General features: G+C 43.2%; 1 protein-coding gene across 1 annotated transcript; it reads left to right on the top strand.

Moving 5' to 3' along the window:
- Positions 1-2329: 2329 nt before the first annotated feature.
- LOC115589429 (uncharacterized) lies at positions 2330-3476 on the top strand. Its single transcript, XM_030430269.1, has 4 exons — positions 2330-2713; positions 2797-2935; positions 3134-3254; positions 3330-3476. The coding sequence occupies exons 1-4, from the start codon at positions 2440-2442 to the stop codon at positions 3474-3476; spliced, it is 681 nt and encodes a 226-aa protein (XP_030286129.1). The 5' UTR covers positions 2330-2439.
- Positions 3477-16365: the final 12889 nt, after the last annotated feature.

The following is a 16365-nucleotide window of genomic DNA, read 5'->3' as shown; positions in this document are numbered from 1 at the left end:
TTCAGGCACATATGAGTGGCAGCAGCGTCTTAAATACAAGATGGCTAATTACCGTTCTAAAATGAGAAGGTGTGAAGTACCTTGTCCTGAGCTTGATATCAACTCCTTGAAAAGGAAACCCCCTGGTGAGAGAAATCCTGCAAAAAACTGCAAGAGACCAAAGAGAGCAGAGGTGAACTACCTTCCTCCACATCCAAGCGGAGAAACGAGTGACAGTCTGTAGATGGAAAGACAGGAGCTTCTTAACGAGGTAAAGAAGAACAGCACCAAAGTGACTCAAGAAAAAATGGCCAAAACATTCTCCTATTGAAGGCTTGAGGTTGTAAGTGGTAGTCCAGCTGCTGATGACTTCAAAGAGCGATGGCCTGCTTTGTTTTGTGAAACTGAGGTAGGTGAATCTATAAAGCCATAAAAGCTTGCACACCTGCTCCATTGGGCAATAACAATTTGTTTTTAAAATATATATTATGTTGTACTGTTCGTGATTGAACATGTGAACATAAATAAACCTGAAATGCACTTCTGTCAGAGTTAAAATTATAAGCCCAATTAATTTTCCTCTTTTTAAGTTGATCATTAAAAAAAAATGCTTGCATGTTTATTCCATTCATTATAATATCTACAAGGTTTAAAATGCTTATTTTGCAGCAGATCATTTCTACAGTTCCTGATGTTGTACTTGTGAATCTTTTGCCAATTCAGATCAAGGAGGAATTTAGGAGAATAACAACAATTTCTCTGGAGCAGTGCTTCATGTACAAACTCGACCACTACGCACCAAAACGTATTGCCCTGATGAAAGCCAAGGGAGGAGTCGTGGGGACCAAGCTGAGGCCATTCCTGGATAAACTGAGTCAGGTGTGCTTGTTCAAAATTGTGCTTGTTTCATATTTTTTTGCAGGGATATGGACTAACTGTCTCTCTTACACTCACACACACGTGCACACTTCCCCATGTGTATGCACACACAACACAAATCCACTTCATCCTTCCAGACAAGGCTCTTGCTCCTTGCAGTCAAATAACTGCTCTTTGTATGCTCTTGTATTATCACTTGACAATTCATTGGGTATGACTAATGGTTTAGAATTGACACATATTAATCTGTTGACAGAACCAAAGCATTGAGATGAGACGTGAAGCTGTTATCCGCAGCCTCATACTGTACCTTGGCGAGAAAGAAGAGGAACTTTTTGAAGATTGCCTTGTAAAGCATTGTTATTATTTTGAATACATGGTTCCAAATTTGACAAAATCTAATGAAGTTAGAGTTGAATAATTCAGATGAAGTACAATCACAACAATTAAACTGGGTTTTCAAAGCCTTAGTTTTCTCTTTGCACTATAAAGTTGCAAAGGCACTTATGGCTGAAAGCAACATTGATTTAGGGGTTACAATATGTGTATTACAGCAATCTTGCACCATGTTCTATAAATGGATTACTAATCCTGGTTCACTGTAAAATATATTTTATTCAAAATTGTAATCTGATCTATGTTTTAAGATGGTCATATTTAGCATGTGTTCACTCTGCCCTGATTATGAAGGTACTTCACTTCAAATGGTTAATGCAATTCTATGTTTGTCTTGCATACCCCTCAACACTGCGCTACACTTTTGAGATGTTTCAGGAACTTTTCCTAGAACTGGATGGAATTAAGCTGTCCCCCAAAATACAAGCTCTAAAGTCAAAGTTACTGCTTTAGATGCTATCAGCATGGCAAGTACTGTACAATCTTGGCTGCTGGTACACCTCAACTCACTTCTCCATCTTGGAAATGACAACAACTTGTAACAACTTGAAAAGACACGGTCAGCTCTTTTGGACCCTCTGCTTGAATACAGCAGCTTGATATTAAGACTTGAAGTGGATCTCTTCAGTTTCACTCTCCAAAAGACTATGCTGGATATGGTCAGATATGGCCAGGACTTGTTGACCATATTGCTGTCAGGGGCCGTATTTATCAAGCTTCTTAGAATTACTCCTAAGAACCCCGCTAAGAGTTGACTTATGACTAAAAAAATTCTTCGCTGAAAGCTGCACTTAAAAGTTAGTTATCAAGCGTCTTACTCACACTTTCAGCGAAGTGTAGGACTGAATCTTAAGTGTCACTCTCAGAGCTGAATTACGACATTACTATGTGCCGTAAACGGAATTTTAGGTGTCGTCACTTCTGTGTCCATAGAAATAACCAATCACAGGAGGGAATCTGTTGTCTCAGAATAAAGAAATATCTTAGAAATATTTAGGTGGACAATGGGAGTGTATATTTTGACAATAATTTACAAAATAATACAAAACAAACAAACAATATTGGCAATGAATCAAAAATAAATGTTTCCTTTTCTTTCCAATTCATTAATTAGGCAACTAATTTGAAACTGGTGTGGGTGGCTCTATATATACTAGCCCACTGCAGCCACATGCAGAAATCAACATGGAATCGAAAAGAAAACCAAACTGGCGAGAGGAGGAGACACTGTTGTTAGTAGAGCTAGTCGAGGAAAGGAAGCTCATCATTAAAGGCAAGTTCAGCCCGACGCTTACCAGCCATGATAAAAAACAGGCATGGGAAGACATATCAAATCAACTTAACGCCTCTCAAACCTTCAGCCATCGGTCACCAGCTGACTGCGAGAAGAAGTGGTATAACGTTCTCTCGAAAAGCAGAAGTGAAATCGCAGCTTTCAAGGCCTGCTCCATGCGCACTGGTATGTAGTGCTTCTTTTTCATTTGCTTGCATGCCACCTTATTCGCTCATATCGAATTAATTCGTTTGTATATTCTTATGCAGGCGGAGGACCACCTGGCAAAGATTTGAGCGCAGTTGCAGAAGTTGTGCAGCGCATTCTTGGAGAGGATAACCCCAGCATCTCTGGGTTGGACGGCGGCCAGGATCCAGCTGCGATGAAGCTTGAGTTGCTTTCAAAAGGGTGAGTTCACAAATTATTGCGGTTGCAACCCTATAGGGATATTGCGCTGCAGCCTAGGTGCGTTTTGGTGAGAGATACGTGCGTGATTGTTGTTGGATATGCAGGCTACTGTTAAGTAAATATCTAAAATGTGTTTGTTCACGTCATAACAACAACAGGACCATTTCTGATATTTCAGCCATATTCTTTATGTTTCAGTTTGGATCGAGATGCATTAGAGTCTCCTGTGTCCCACTCCCCTGCGCACTCTCCCTCTGCCTTTGACGCGGTGCAGCCAGGCCCAAGCACTTCGTGTGAGGCAACAGGCAACAATCAAGTGGTGGGTGAAAAAGAAAAAGAAGAAATCAACTTAAGTTTATCACATCTTGAGCATGCCGTCTCTTTTGTTTTTCAGGCCGAGGTGAGTGATTGCGACTCAGCAGAGGAGACGGATGATCTGCAGGCACTGCGGAGACAAAAAATTAAGCTGCAAATTAAAGTGCTGCGGCTCCAAGAGGAGTACTACAGCTTGGCTTTAAAAAAAAGAAAAAATACCGAGTGACTAATAAAATGAATTGATAAAAAGCCGCTGTATTGATGATTTATTGTTCTTACCCAAAGTGGAGGTTGGCGAAGTGTTGTCTGAAGGCTGCCCCATCACATGGATGGATGTTGCCAGGGACGCTCGCGTCTCCATCTCCTCCCTCATCGTCATCATCGTCTGCTGGTGGAAGTGGGACATTGCGCTCCTTACAAATGTTGTGCAGTATTGCACATGCCATAATGATACGGCACACTCTGTCTGGAGTGTGCCGTATCTCTACTTGCGTGTTGATGCTGTGGTACCTCTTCCTATTAACAAACACACTCTCGTCCACACTTGGAGCGATGATCCTTACATGTGTACCATCGATTGCCCCGACCACTCCAGGGAAGCCAGCTACCTGCATGAATGCAGTTTGCTTCTGCTGAATTATCCGGGGTGTAGTTGGAAAGTCAATGAAACGCATGACGAGGTGAGGAGCAGTAAGGGCCATTATTGTTTCCATAACAATTCTGCTTACTGATGGTTGTGATGGCCCCAAATCATCAGCGTTACACTGTTGCATTTTCCCAGTGGCAAGATATCGAAGCATTGTGATGACCTTTAGTTCTGCTGTGAAAGCTCTGCTGCGTGATGTTGCTGATGAGATGACGCCCCTTATTAAATCTGTGACAAAAATAATACCCGCTCTGTCTAAACGATACCGTTTGATCAGCTGCTCGTCATCAAACAAAGCCAGGACATCCTTCCGCTCCCTGAACGTTCGCGCACGTCTCTCTCGCCTCAGTGCCATCCCCTGCTGGCAACTCCTAACCACTTAGGACACCTCTGGAGGTCTCTTAAATATCTTGGAGAGTAGGAGTGATTCTTAGACTTAAGAAAGTTGATAAATAGCTTTTATTCTTAAGTTTGAGAGTAGGACTAAATTTCGCAAATTCTCAGGACTTAAGTGTAAAATGGCACTCTAAGACGCTTGATAAATACGGCCCCAGATGGTTCAATGCAAAAAAAAATGCTTATATGGAAAAATTATTGCAGTGATATATTAATGTATTGTGTGCCAGTGTGAATATTGATATCCCTTTCATTGTAAACACTTGGCCCCAACAGGATGTTTGGCACTTAACAAAAATAGTAATGTGGGGCTTTAGTGACATTGTCCTGCTCGCAATCTTATGGAGAAATGTCACAAATTAGCACCTTACCTTGGAGTTGAATTTCCTCCTGGGTAACTCATTGTGCAGTTGTGTATATGAAATTCTTTGCATTTTGTGTCATTTAAGGCACCTGGTCCTTTTAGGTGTTGTTCAAAATGTTTTAATGCATTAAGGTTTTAATGGCATACTTACAGTGCACTAGTCAGAGTGCTGGTATGAAGGTTGTAATGCTTGGTTGTTAATGTTGCTTATTCTAAAAATATTGCTATTTAGAATTTTGGTTATAGCAATACCACCCAGCTCTGTCAGGTTGAAACCTAATCTCCTCTTGTTTTTGTCATGTTATTCCTCCTGGGTGAAAAAAAAACCCTTTTGAATTGCAGTGATAGTTTTATTATTTTGGATAAGTTCATGTTGGTGACTGGAGATTGAAGTGCTTTACAAAACAGCAGCCAATGATAATTCAGTAATACTTACTTTTCAGTAGGACAAAAATGGGCATTCTATATCTGCATGTGTTGATTAATTGACTTTTCTGTCAATGAAAAAAATTAATTGAATTTACTTAATTAGTTTAGATAAACATCAATTATAACTTAAATATAATTAAGTAACATTAACTTAATATCTTAACCAATGTTAAGTTAAGTGGGAAGTACTTTTTACTTGATACTGTCAGATGAGTTGTACTTGATATTACAGCAGAAAAATTTACTTAAAAAGAGTTAGTGCAAATTGTTAGAGGGATTTTATCAAATAAATCGTACAAGTTAGTTTTTCAGTGTGGACTTGCTGGTGTCACTCACCCTTTTTTGTAGATGCAGTTCACATTGTCCTGAAAAGTGAGCTGATTGTCGAATATTGTTTTATTACTACAGACTGTATGTAATTATCTTTTGTACATTATCAATATATTTTAAGGATAAGCTACATAACTAATGAGTAAAAAGGCATGCCATTATGAATGCCAAAGTAGTCAAGTTCATAAGGAGTCAGCAGATCACAAATATAGGCAGGAGCTTGACCATTCAAGGCTTTAAAAACAAGCAGTAAAATCTTAAAATCAATTCTAAACCTCACAGGTAACCAGTGAAGGGCAGCAAGGATTGGTGTAATGTGGTCACATCTCTTAGTACGTGCTAAAAACCTAGCAGCAGCATTTTGTATCAGCTGCAGTCTTTGGATGTTTCGAGTGCTGAAACCAGAATAAAGTGCATTACAGTAGTCCAATCTGGAGGAGATAAAAGCATGGATGACCTTTTCTAAGTCTGCAGAGGACAGGAATGACCTGATCTTCATTAGCTGTCTCAGTTGGGCACAGCAGCACTGCACCACTTTAGTCACCTGGGTATCAAAAGGTAATTCTGAGTCAAAGATGACACTGAGATTGCGGGCCTCTTTTCGAACATTGTTCGATAAGGCACCCAGACTTGAGGAGAGATAGGTAATGTTACTAGTGCTGGGGCCAGAGGGGCACATTATAACAATGTCTGATTTGGAGTCATTCAACTGCAGAACATTTTCAGACATCCAATTTTTTATCTCAGCAAGGCAAGGCAGGACAAAATACAAGAAACATCAGTTTTACCAGGCTGTAGCGGGATACACAACTGCGTATCATCTGCATAGCAATGAAAGTCAATATTGTGTCTACGCATGATTTGCCCCAGGGGTAGCATGTAAACAATGAATAGAAGGGGACCCAAAACAGACTCACAAGAACAGGAGGCTCCTCCAAGCCTTACAGAGAATGACCTTTTGGACAGATAAGAGATGAACCAATCCAGAGCCACATCACTGATACCAACATAATTTTTTGATTAAGACATTATGGTCCAATGTGCCAAAAGCTGAGCTGAGGTCAAGGAGAATTAAAATTGAATACAGGCTTGTGTCGGCAGCAAGCAATAAGTCATTGGCGACCTTGACCAGTGCAGTTTCAGTGCTGTGAAGGTAGCGGAAACCAGATTGAAATGTTTCAAAACTATGATTGTCATTCATAAGAGATTGGCCTAAAATTACTTAAAAGAAAGGGATCTAGAGAGGGTTTCTTTAAAAGAGGGTAAACAGTGGCATGTTTAAAGTAGGAGGGGAAAGTATCAGTAGATAAAGAGCAGTTAATAATGGCTGGACCAACCTTCTGAAATACAGCTTTTAAAAACCAAGTAGGAATGCAGTCTGACAGGCAGGTGGATGATTTTGAAAATGCAATAGTACGTTCCAGGGTAGACAGAGAGATTTAATGGAAGTGGGTTAACGTTGAGAGAGGGCAGGAGTCAACTACCATCTCCTTAAAATCAGTCTTAAAATGCTGCTGAATCTCCACTATTTTGTTAAAAAAGTGATTACAAAATTCTTCACATTTGTCTGGGGAGGATTCAACTGGCTGGCTGGGAGGGGGAACAACCACAGAATTAACAGTTTTAAAAAGAATTCTGGGATCATGACCCTGCTTGGCAATCAACTCAGAAAAATAGTTGTTTCTTGCTTCTCTGATTGTACACTGATGCGTGAACATTAGCTCTTTCAGAGAAGCAAGTGAGACACTGAGTTGATCCTTTTTCCATTTCCTCTCTGCCATCCTGCATCGTCTCTTTAAAATTCTCAGTTCTTCGTTCAGCCATTGCAGAGAATGAGGTTTCAGCTTTTTGAGTCAGACCGGAGCTATAGAGTCTAGAATATTTGTGCAAGAGCTGTTAAAACCACTGACAAGTTCATCTACGGTGAGGCCATGTTGTTCATCTGTATTATGAACCCTGCTTGAGGACATAAAAGCTTGGCTGAAGCGAGGAACGGACCGTGAATTTAGGGGGAGGGAGTGAATCAGTGTGGGGTGTTTGGGGTCAGGAGAGAGGAGCGGAACCTTGAAAAGCACTGCCTTGTGATCGGAGACGACAAAATCAACCAAATTCACTTCATCCACACAGAAACTATGGGCGAGCACAAGGTCAAGCGTGTGCCCTTTGTCATGGCTGGGCTGCTTCACATATTGGGTCAAACTAAAAGAATCTAAAAGTTTCATAAAATCAGAGGTAAATGGGGAGGAAGAAGGGCAACAAACATGGATATTAAAGTCACCAAGAATGAGAACTCTGTCATATTGTAACATGATGACTGATGAACGGTCTGAAAATTCCTGAATAAAACCGGAAATTAGTTTAGGGGGTCGGTAAATTAAAACACATAAAATAGGCAATTTAATCATTAAAATACAGATAAGACACTCAAAGGTAGAGAAGCAGCCAAGCGGGACTTGAGAACAGTTAAAATCATTTATGTGTGAGCAGAAATTAACTGATTTTAAAGCAGGGTTTAAAGAAGTGGTTTTAACTGTGATGAGGTTGTTTCTGTGTGGACTTTGAGTGGATATTGGTAGTGCACGCTGCCTTTCAGTGATCCTAACTGGAATCTTGATAAAACCAACACCACCAGCACAAGCACCACCAGCACCAGCACCAGGGCTGACAGAGGATTCAACATGGGTGAGAGAGTCAATGGAGGAGACAGATCCAGCCCCAGCTTGACCCGCACAGGGTTATGGGATGCCAGGTTAGGACACTGGGCAGGGTCTAGCTGGGGAAATTGTCAATTTAGACTGAACACGGTGAAGCTGATGAGATTGTGAATCAACCTGCTGGTACCCATCCTATTTAAATGTAACTCATCACGTTTAAACAGGTCCTGTTCAGTCCAGAAATAGTCAAAGTTGCTAATGAACCCTAGTCCAGTGGCAGTTGTAAAGTTCTGCATCCATGTATGCAGGCTAAAAAGGTGACTGAAACGCTCTGAGCTTTTGGTCAAAGCAGGAATTGGGCCAGACAAAACACAACATTTCCCAAGACTCTCAACTGTATTGACCAAAGACTCAAGTTCTTAGTAGAGTTTTGTGGATTGTCTAGACTGTTAAAGTCTGCTACTTCCTCACAAGAACTGTACACTGTTCTTTCTGCTTCACCCCACAGGGTTGCAAACTTTATTGAACTTTAGCGTGTAAGGTACATTCAGCTCGGTCTGGTAACTCATATGGTGTCCCTTCACAACAACAGCCCGTGTGTCACCTGGAACTAAACAATCGTTCCTAACAATAGTTCCTATTGTTACATCCTTTCTCTTTTGAGAGTTAGAGCTGTTATCTCAAAATTTGACTTAAGTCAACAAAGAAACTCAAATACTAACAGTGCTTACTCTTAAAACATAAACAGTTCCATGTGTTCATCAATCAAAATCTTTTATCAGCAACTGATGAAAATAGCAACTAACAGAACTGAAAACACTTTACACATAAACAATTTCACAGTTTGTATTTCTCAACAATTAAGTCACATAACTTGAAATGTGCAAAGAACCACAATGTCAATATGAACATATGCAAACCATAACTTTTGTGCTGGTTTACTTTCCCAGAGTATAAAGTGCAAGCAAACAACATAATATCACTTTATCTATTTTCATGATAACATGCAGTCCTTATATCGCTGTGGCTGCGCCACTGTGCGACCAGCTCTGGTCGTGACAGGGTTGTCTCTGTTACCAGTGTCTCTGGGTGTGTGTCCTGCTGTGACACTGTGAGGAACAGGAACAGTCTTTGAACGTTCATATACCACAGCCTGTGGCTGACTGGGGATGCTGATCTCCATATCAATAGGGTCACTGAAGGTCACTCCAGGTGACCCCACGCCTGAGGTGTCTGCGATTTCTCCTTATGACACTTCTAGACTGCAACTGAACCTCATAGGACCTCCCATCAACTGGCTTTAGCACCCTGCCTAATCTCCACACAGTGTTGGGTGGGAGTGGTTGTATCCTCACACAGTCATCCATGTTAAGTATGCCCAAGTCTCTAGCTGATCTGTTGTTGTATGTACTCTGACATTGCTGCTTGTTCTTCAGATCATGGCTGACTCAAACAACTTTTGGCCTTAGCAGACTTGCTTTCGTTGGCAGCAGTGTTTTGGTACGGTGACTGAGTAGTTGCTGTGCTGGACTGCTCTCCAGGCCCTGTGACGGTGTATTGCGGTGGTCAAGAAGTGCAAGATAAGGATCCTGCCCGGCTGTTTTGGCTTTGATAAGGAGTCTTTTTGCTGTCTTGACAGCTGATTTTGCTTTGCCATAACTCTGTGGGTAGCCGGGTGATGAGGTCACATGTTGAAATCCCCACTGTTCGCTAAAGTTTTTGGAAGTCCTGGGACACGTACTCTAGGTCGTTGTCTGAGATCACTGAATCTGGAATACCTTGGCGGGCAAAATGAGTTTTCAGTTTCTTTATCACTGTGGTAGATTTAGTATCTGCCAGGTAGTCTATTTCCCAGAAGTTTAAGAAATAATCCACAGCAATGAGATAGTCCTTGTTGTTAAACTCAAACAAATCTGTGCCCACCTTTGCCCATGGCCTGCTTGGCACTTCATGTGACATAAGTGTTTCTTTTTGTTGTTTATTGTCCATTGATCTACAGATGTCACACTTGGCTATATACTTTTTGATCTGGTCGTTCATGCCCAGCCAGTAGACACACTCTCTAGCTCTGCATAGACATCCTTCAACACCCAAATGTAATGACTGTAATCAGCTGCCCGACATGCCCCCCCCCCCCCCCCCCCCGAAGACTATTTCATCTTGGTGGCTTAATTCTCTTTGTAATGAGAAGTAAGGCCGGATTTCACTCGGTACTTGTGCCTTATCCTTGGGCCATCTCTGGCTCATTGTTTTGATGAGAAACTGCAATGTATTGTCTTTTTCTGTGGCAGACCTTATGTCATGTAGTCTGTCTGATGAGATCGGTAAGTGTTGCACCATGTTGACAGTCTCTCCTTCAGCTTCCTCAGGTGTACTCTCAGGAAGATAGGCTCTGCTGAGGTTGTCAGCCAGTAACATGTCTCTTCCTGGCACATAAATGACATCCAAGTTATATTTCTGTATGCGCAGCATGATGCCCTGCAACCTTTTAGGTGAACTCGATAGGTTTCCGCACTATGGTTTCTAATGGCTTGGTGTGGTCTAATGACATGAAACTCAGGTTACTACTTCCCCATGAGCCCCTGAGGCTCTGTGCAAAGTTAGTACAATCATTGTCAGCGCCCTCCTGAGGACAGCTGACGAAGGGTTTACCGATCCGCCACTAGGTGGCACTCTGGTTGACTTGTAATTTAATATTTGGCACTGTGCCCACACCATAACCCTTATGGAAATGAAATTCATAGAGATGCAACAGAATGGCGCCTGTAACTCACACACCAAAAATGACCATCAGGTGGCACTATTTTTAATGCAAAAGCATTTTGGGCCCATAAATCCACATTGTTGAACGTTATATCTACGTGTTCCCTCAATTCATCTGAATTGTGTGGTGTAGCCCACGCCCACTTTCGCGGTAACTTCCATTCCCAAAATCACAACAAATGAAAAACCTGCTTTTTTGAGGATTTTTAGCTTGTCTTCTCATTTTATAATGGGTGTGTATTGCGTGAGCTACAGTGCGTGACATCATCGCTAGAGTGGAAAGCAGCTGGAAGAGCTGGAGAAAAAATTCTCTTCAGCTTGATTTGGATCCCACATCCTTTAATTCACATAGACAATATACGCATAGAAATGTAGGAAATCTTGTTGGCTTTCAGCTGATGGTCTTATTTCAGATGAAGGACTTACAGTTTTGGATGTGGAAGCCCCAGAGCAACAAGCACTCCAACAACTCCCCCATAAGCCGCAATGAGGAGGAAAGCAGACAGTACCTGTTTCGTCTCTCGCTCTGGCGTCCTCATTTTTCACATCACAGACATAAAAAAAGACATCACAGAGTTCAGCAATGTCTCCTGTGACTCAATATATAAATGTTTTGCCGATAACCATTCAATTTTTTTCAAAAATGGCAGGAGTTTGGAAGGCGTTTTCCCATTCATTCTTATGGAGACATTTTCAACTTTGGTTCTGCTACTGCTCCAGCATATGTGCAGCCAGAGAAACTGTTTTTACACCTTTTTAAGCTCTTTCAACTGTCTTACTTTTCAGCTTTTCTGCCTTTTCAGGTTTTTAAAATGTTCATATTTCTGCCTTTTCTGCTTTTTCCATACATTCAGCTTCATGACCAGCCAGAGAAACTGTTCACCTTTTTAAGCTCTTTCTGCCCTCTTACTTTTCAGCTTTTCTGTCTTTTCAGCTTTTTAAATATTCATCTTTCTTCCTTGTCACCTGCTGCAGCTTTCATCATGCAGCAAGTGACATCTCACATCCCATTAGTTAATCAGTTCTTCTCTGACCTGGCTGCATTCTCTGGATTTTTTTTATGATCTCCCAAGAGAACCAGTGTGTTGATAGAGTGGTGGCACACAGACTCCCAAGAGAAGGCACAGTAAGATGGAACTTCCATATCCATGCCATGAGCACTGTGTTTGAGCACAAAGTTGACATCATCCAGTGTTTTGAATCCATCAGGGGAGTTTGAGCTTACCACTGTGTGGGAAGCTGGAGGGTTTGTGAGGCTACTGGACGTTGATAATTTCAGCTTCTTCCTGAAACTATTTTATTGTATCATGCCTCCTGTGAACATTTTCTTCAGCCAGCTCCAGAAGGGGACCATCGACTCAGTCTTTGTCCGGGGAATCATGCAGCAGTTCACACAGTTTTTCTGACTTCAGCGTACATTATTTAATTATTTGGTTTTCTTATTCTTATTCTTTTTTTCACACACACACACACACACACACACACACACACACACACACACACACACACACGCACACACACACACACAAAAGGTTGTGGCAGTGTATGCCAAGCAAGCCAGCCAGGTATGGAATCAAGACATGGGTGGCATGTTACGCAAAGTCAAGCTACGCGTGGAAAATGCAAGTCTACACCGGGAAGCCGACCGCTGGCGGTTCAGAGATAAACCAGGGGATGAGGGTTGTGCTTGATGTCACAGAGGGACTGACGGGTGGCAACAAAACTGTCACATGTGACAATTTCTTTACCTCTTACAAGCTCGGAGAGCACCTCTTAGAAAGGAACATCGCCATGGTTGGTACAGTCAGAAGAAACAAGCCCGAACTCCCGCTCGCGCTGCTCACGTCCAAGAACAGACAAGTCTTTTCCTCAAAGTTTGCATTCACGCCCACCACCACTTTGGTGTCCTACATGGCAAAGAAAAACAAGAACGTTATGCTCATGAGCACGTTACACACAGAGGCTCCCGACGACGTTGTCGCTGGCCATCGCAAAGACAGGAAACCGGCCATCGTTCTAGACTACAACAGCAACAAAGGAGGTGTGGACAACTTAGATAAGGTGATTGGAACATACAGCTGTAGAAGAATGGCCGCCCGTTGGCCCTTGGTCATCTTTCACAACATCATCGATGTTTCTTCGTACAATGCCTTTGTGTTATGGTGAGAGATCAACCCTGGCTGTTCCTGGAACAACTGGGAAAGGTGCTGGTGACTCCACTCATCCAAAGAAGGGAGCGTCTGCCTCGGTTGTGAGAGCTGTTCAGAGAAGTAGTGCTAAATGTCGTGATCGGCCTGAGGAGGAGGATGATGAGAATGAGGAGGCTGCAGAAGCCTGCCATTGTCCTGGGGGGGTCATTTTTTTGTGAGACTGTCTCGTGAGTGACAATGACGTATGCAGGGCTGAATGCATTCCGGCGCCGGGTTTGCCCAGACAGTTCTCTGGATCTAACAGAGCGATGGGGGCGGGCCTTGGCCAAACAGATTGGTCCAGAAAGCAGTTGCTGTTGAATCTGGATTTTCCATACTGGCAACGAGCAGTATGGAAAACTAGTAATGATTCAGAAAATCCTTTGAATCGCAGCGGCCCCCGACCACCCGCTGTCCCTTGCCGGTTCCCGCATCCAGCAGCTGGAAGCGCCTCGCCCGTGATCTCGCTTGAGGGTCGGAGGGTGATGCGCCGCGGAAACACCGTCGGAGCTGCGGAGGCAGGTAGCCGATGTCTGACCTCCGCTCTTTCGGAGACTGTAAACTCCCAGTGCAGCCAGTCTCACAGTGGCCGCTGCACCATGCGCCCGCGAGTAGCACTCTCCTCCGGGGAGAGAGGGGGCTCAGTGTCAACGTTTTACCCCCTTGCGTCTAGCCGGAGGGCGGAGGGACAAAAGTGTACCATGCAATCCCAGAAACAATGGCACTTTCTCAGCTTAACTATGGTTGCATTATTTTATAACTTAACACATCGTGTGCCTTTGTTTACATTTCAACTAGAGCTTCCTAGAGGAAAGATTTATAATTGAAGATTACTTTTTTGAATTTGAAAACTATCAACAGGTACTCTAATGAATTATTTGTTTATTACTGCTTATTATTGAATCGATATCGAAGCATTTGAATCGAATCGATATTGAATCGAATTGCGACCTGAAGAATCAAAATCGAATCGTGAGGTTCTTAACAATACCCAGCCCTACTAGAAGAGGTGGGTAGTGATGCAAAGCCCTTTGGGAGCTGTGCTACTGTAATATTGGCTCACACTGGGTTTGTTTATCTGATGTCTGACTGTTGTCCATTTATTTCCCGCTGCCACGAAAGGTCTATTGCTTTATAGCATATTCAGGTTGTGCATCATGTTTTTGAAAAGTAACTTAGTAAAGTAACTAGTAAAGTAACTAATTCCTTTTGAAAATAAGTAATCAGTAAAGTAACTGGATTACTTTCTTGGAGAAGTAATCAGTAACTAATTACTATTTCCAAGTAACTTGACCAACACTGGTCCTGGGGGGGGTCACTCTGACCTCTGTCCTCTACAATCATTTTAGATTTACTGCTGCAATACTGTGTATAGTCTCTAGATGGCGCTACAATGATAAGACACCAGCCCTGCCACATTAGCATTGTCCTGGGGGGTCACTGTGACCCACTGTGGACACCAGCCCTGCCCCAGCCGCATTAGCATTGTCCTGGGGGGGTCACTCTGACCCTCTGTCCTCTACAATCATATTAGACTTACTGCTGCAATACTGTGTATAGTCCCTAGGTGGCGCTATAATGATAAGACACCAGCCCTGCCCCTGCCACATTAGCATTGTCCTGGGGGGTCAATGTGACCTTCTGTGGACACCAGCCCTGCCCCAGCTGCATTAGCATTGTCCTGGGGGCTCACTGTGACCCTCTGTCCTCTACAATCATATTAGATTTACTGCTGCAATACTGTGTATAGTCTCTAGATGGCACTATAATGATAAGACACCAGCCCTGCCCCTGCCACATTAGCATTGTCCTGGGGCTCAATGTGACCCTCTGTGGACACCAGCCCTGCCCCTGCCGCATTAGCATTGTCCTGGGGGGTCACTGTGACCCTCTGCCCTCTACAATCATATTAGATTTACTGCTGCAATACTGTGTATAGTCCCTAGGTGGCGCTATAATGATAAGACACCAGCCCTGCCCCTGCCATTGTCCTGGGGGGGTCACTGTGACCCTCTGTCCTCTACAATCATATTAGATTTACTGCTGCAATACTTTGTATACTCCCTAGGTGGCGCTATAATGGTAAGACACCAGCCCTGCCCCTGCCACATTAGCATTGTCCTGGGGGGGTCACTGTGACCCTCTGTCCTCTACAATCATATTAGATTTACTGCTGCAATACTGTGTATAGTCCCTAGGTGGAGCTATAATGATAAGACACCAGCCCTGCCCCTGCCATTGTCCTGGGGGGGTCACTGTGACCCTCTGTCCTCTACAATCATATTAGATTTACTGCTGCAATACTGTGTATACTCCCTAGGTGGCGCTATAATGGTAAGACACCAGCCCTGTCCCCTGCCACATTAGCATTGTCCCGGGGGGGTCACTGTGACCCTCTGTCCTCTACAATCATATTAGATTTACTGCTGCAATACTGTGTATAGTCCCTAGGTGGAGCTATAATGATAAGACACCAGCCCTGCCCCTGCCATTGTCCTGGGGGTCACTGTGACCCTCTGTGCACACCAGCCCTGCCCTGCCACATTAGCGTTGTCCTGGGGGGTCAATCAGTGCGTTTACATGCACAGCTTAGTCAGATTACAGCCATAGTTCGACTATGCTGCTCAGTCGGACAACTGCAATTATCCGAGTATACATGCCAGTGAGAAAATCGAATTACTGGCAGAAAGCATGTCATACCCCGGTAAGCTAGGTAGCGCTGTACCCATTTCAACTAGTGTTAACGGCGCACCTCCGGCTGACCTCTTTACGTCACCAGCTGCCTCGGCATTCAAGAAAGATGGCGTACGAAGAGCGAGACGAAGCTACATCTTTGTACACTTCGTATATGGTGTACATGATAATTACACAAACTAGGTGCACAATGGCGCTCTTTCTTGCGGTGATTTCGGAGGAAAGACGCCGTCGCTGTCCGTCTACTTCCGGCTCACGGCCCCGGGGAAAAATCTTGCGCCTGCGCAGAATGCAAAATCCGATCCGATCCGCTGCAAATGTATACATGCAGGAGAAATGCAACTATCAATCGAATAATCCACGTGGTGTAATTCGACTATGAGAAATCCGATCCGGTCCGATTTTAGTCAGACAAAGGTGTATACATGCATCTTAAAAATCTGTTCATAGTCAGACTAACGCAGTAATTCGGTTTTCTTGAGTGTCATGTAAACGCACTGAATGTGACCCTCTGCCCTCTACAATGATATTAGATTTACTGCAATACTTTGTATAGTCCCTAGGTGGCGCTATAATGATAAGACACCAACCCTGTTCCTGCCATTGTCCTGGAGGGTTCACTGTAACCCTCTGTGTGGGGTGAAATGTAA

The sequence above is a fragment of the Sparus aurata genome, chromosome 10, assembly GCF_900880675.1.
Source record: "Sparus aurata chromosome 10, fSpaAur1.1, whole genome shotgun sequence".
Taxonomy (NCBI): Eukaryota; Metazoa; Chordata; class Actinopteri; order Spariformes; family Sparidae; genus Sparus; species Sparus aurata.
This window is presented reverse-complemented; position numbering and strand designations above follow the sequence as displayed.

Bases quoted from the DNA above. Each gene is read 5' to 3' on its own strand.
- LOC115589429 (XM_030430269.1), top strand. From the start codon at position 2,440: ATGGAATCGAAAAGAAAACCAAACTGGCGAGAGGAGGAGACACTGTTG. The intron at 2,714-2,796 runs GTATGTAGTGCT...ATTCTTATGCAG, and splicing joins GGCCTGCTCCATGCGCACTG to GCGGAGGACCACCTGGCAAA. The intron at 2,936-3,133 runs GTGAGTTCACAA...TTTATGTTTCAG, and splicing joins CTTGAGTTGCTTTCAAAAGG to TTTGGATCGAGATGCATTAG.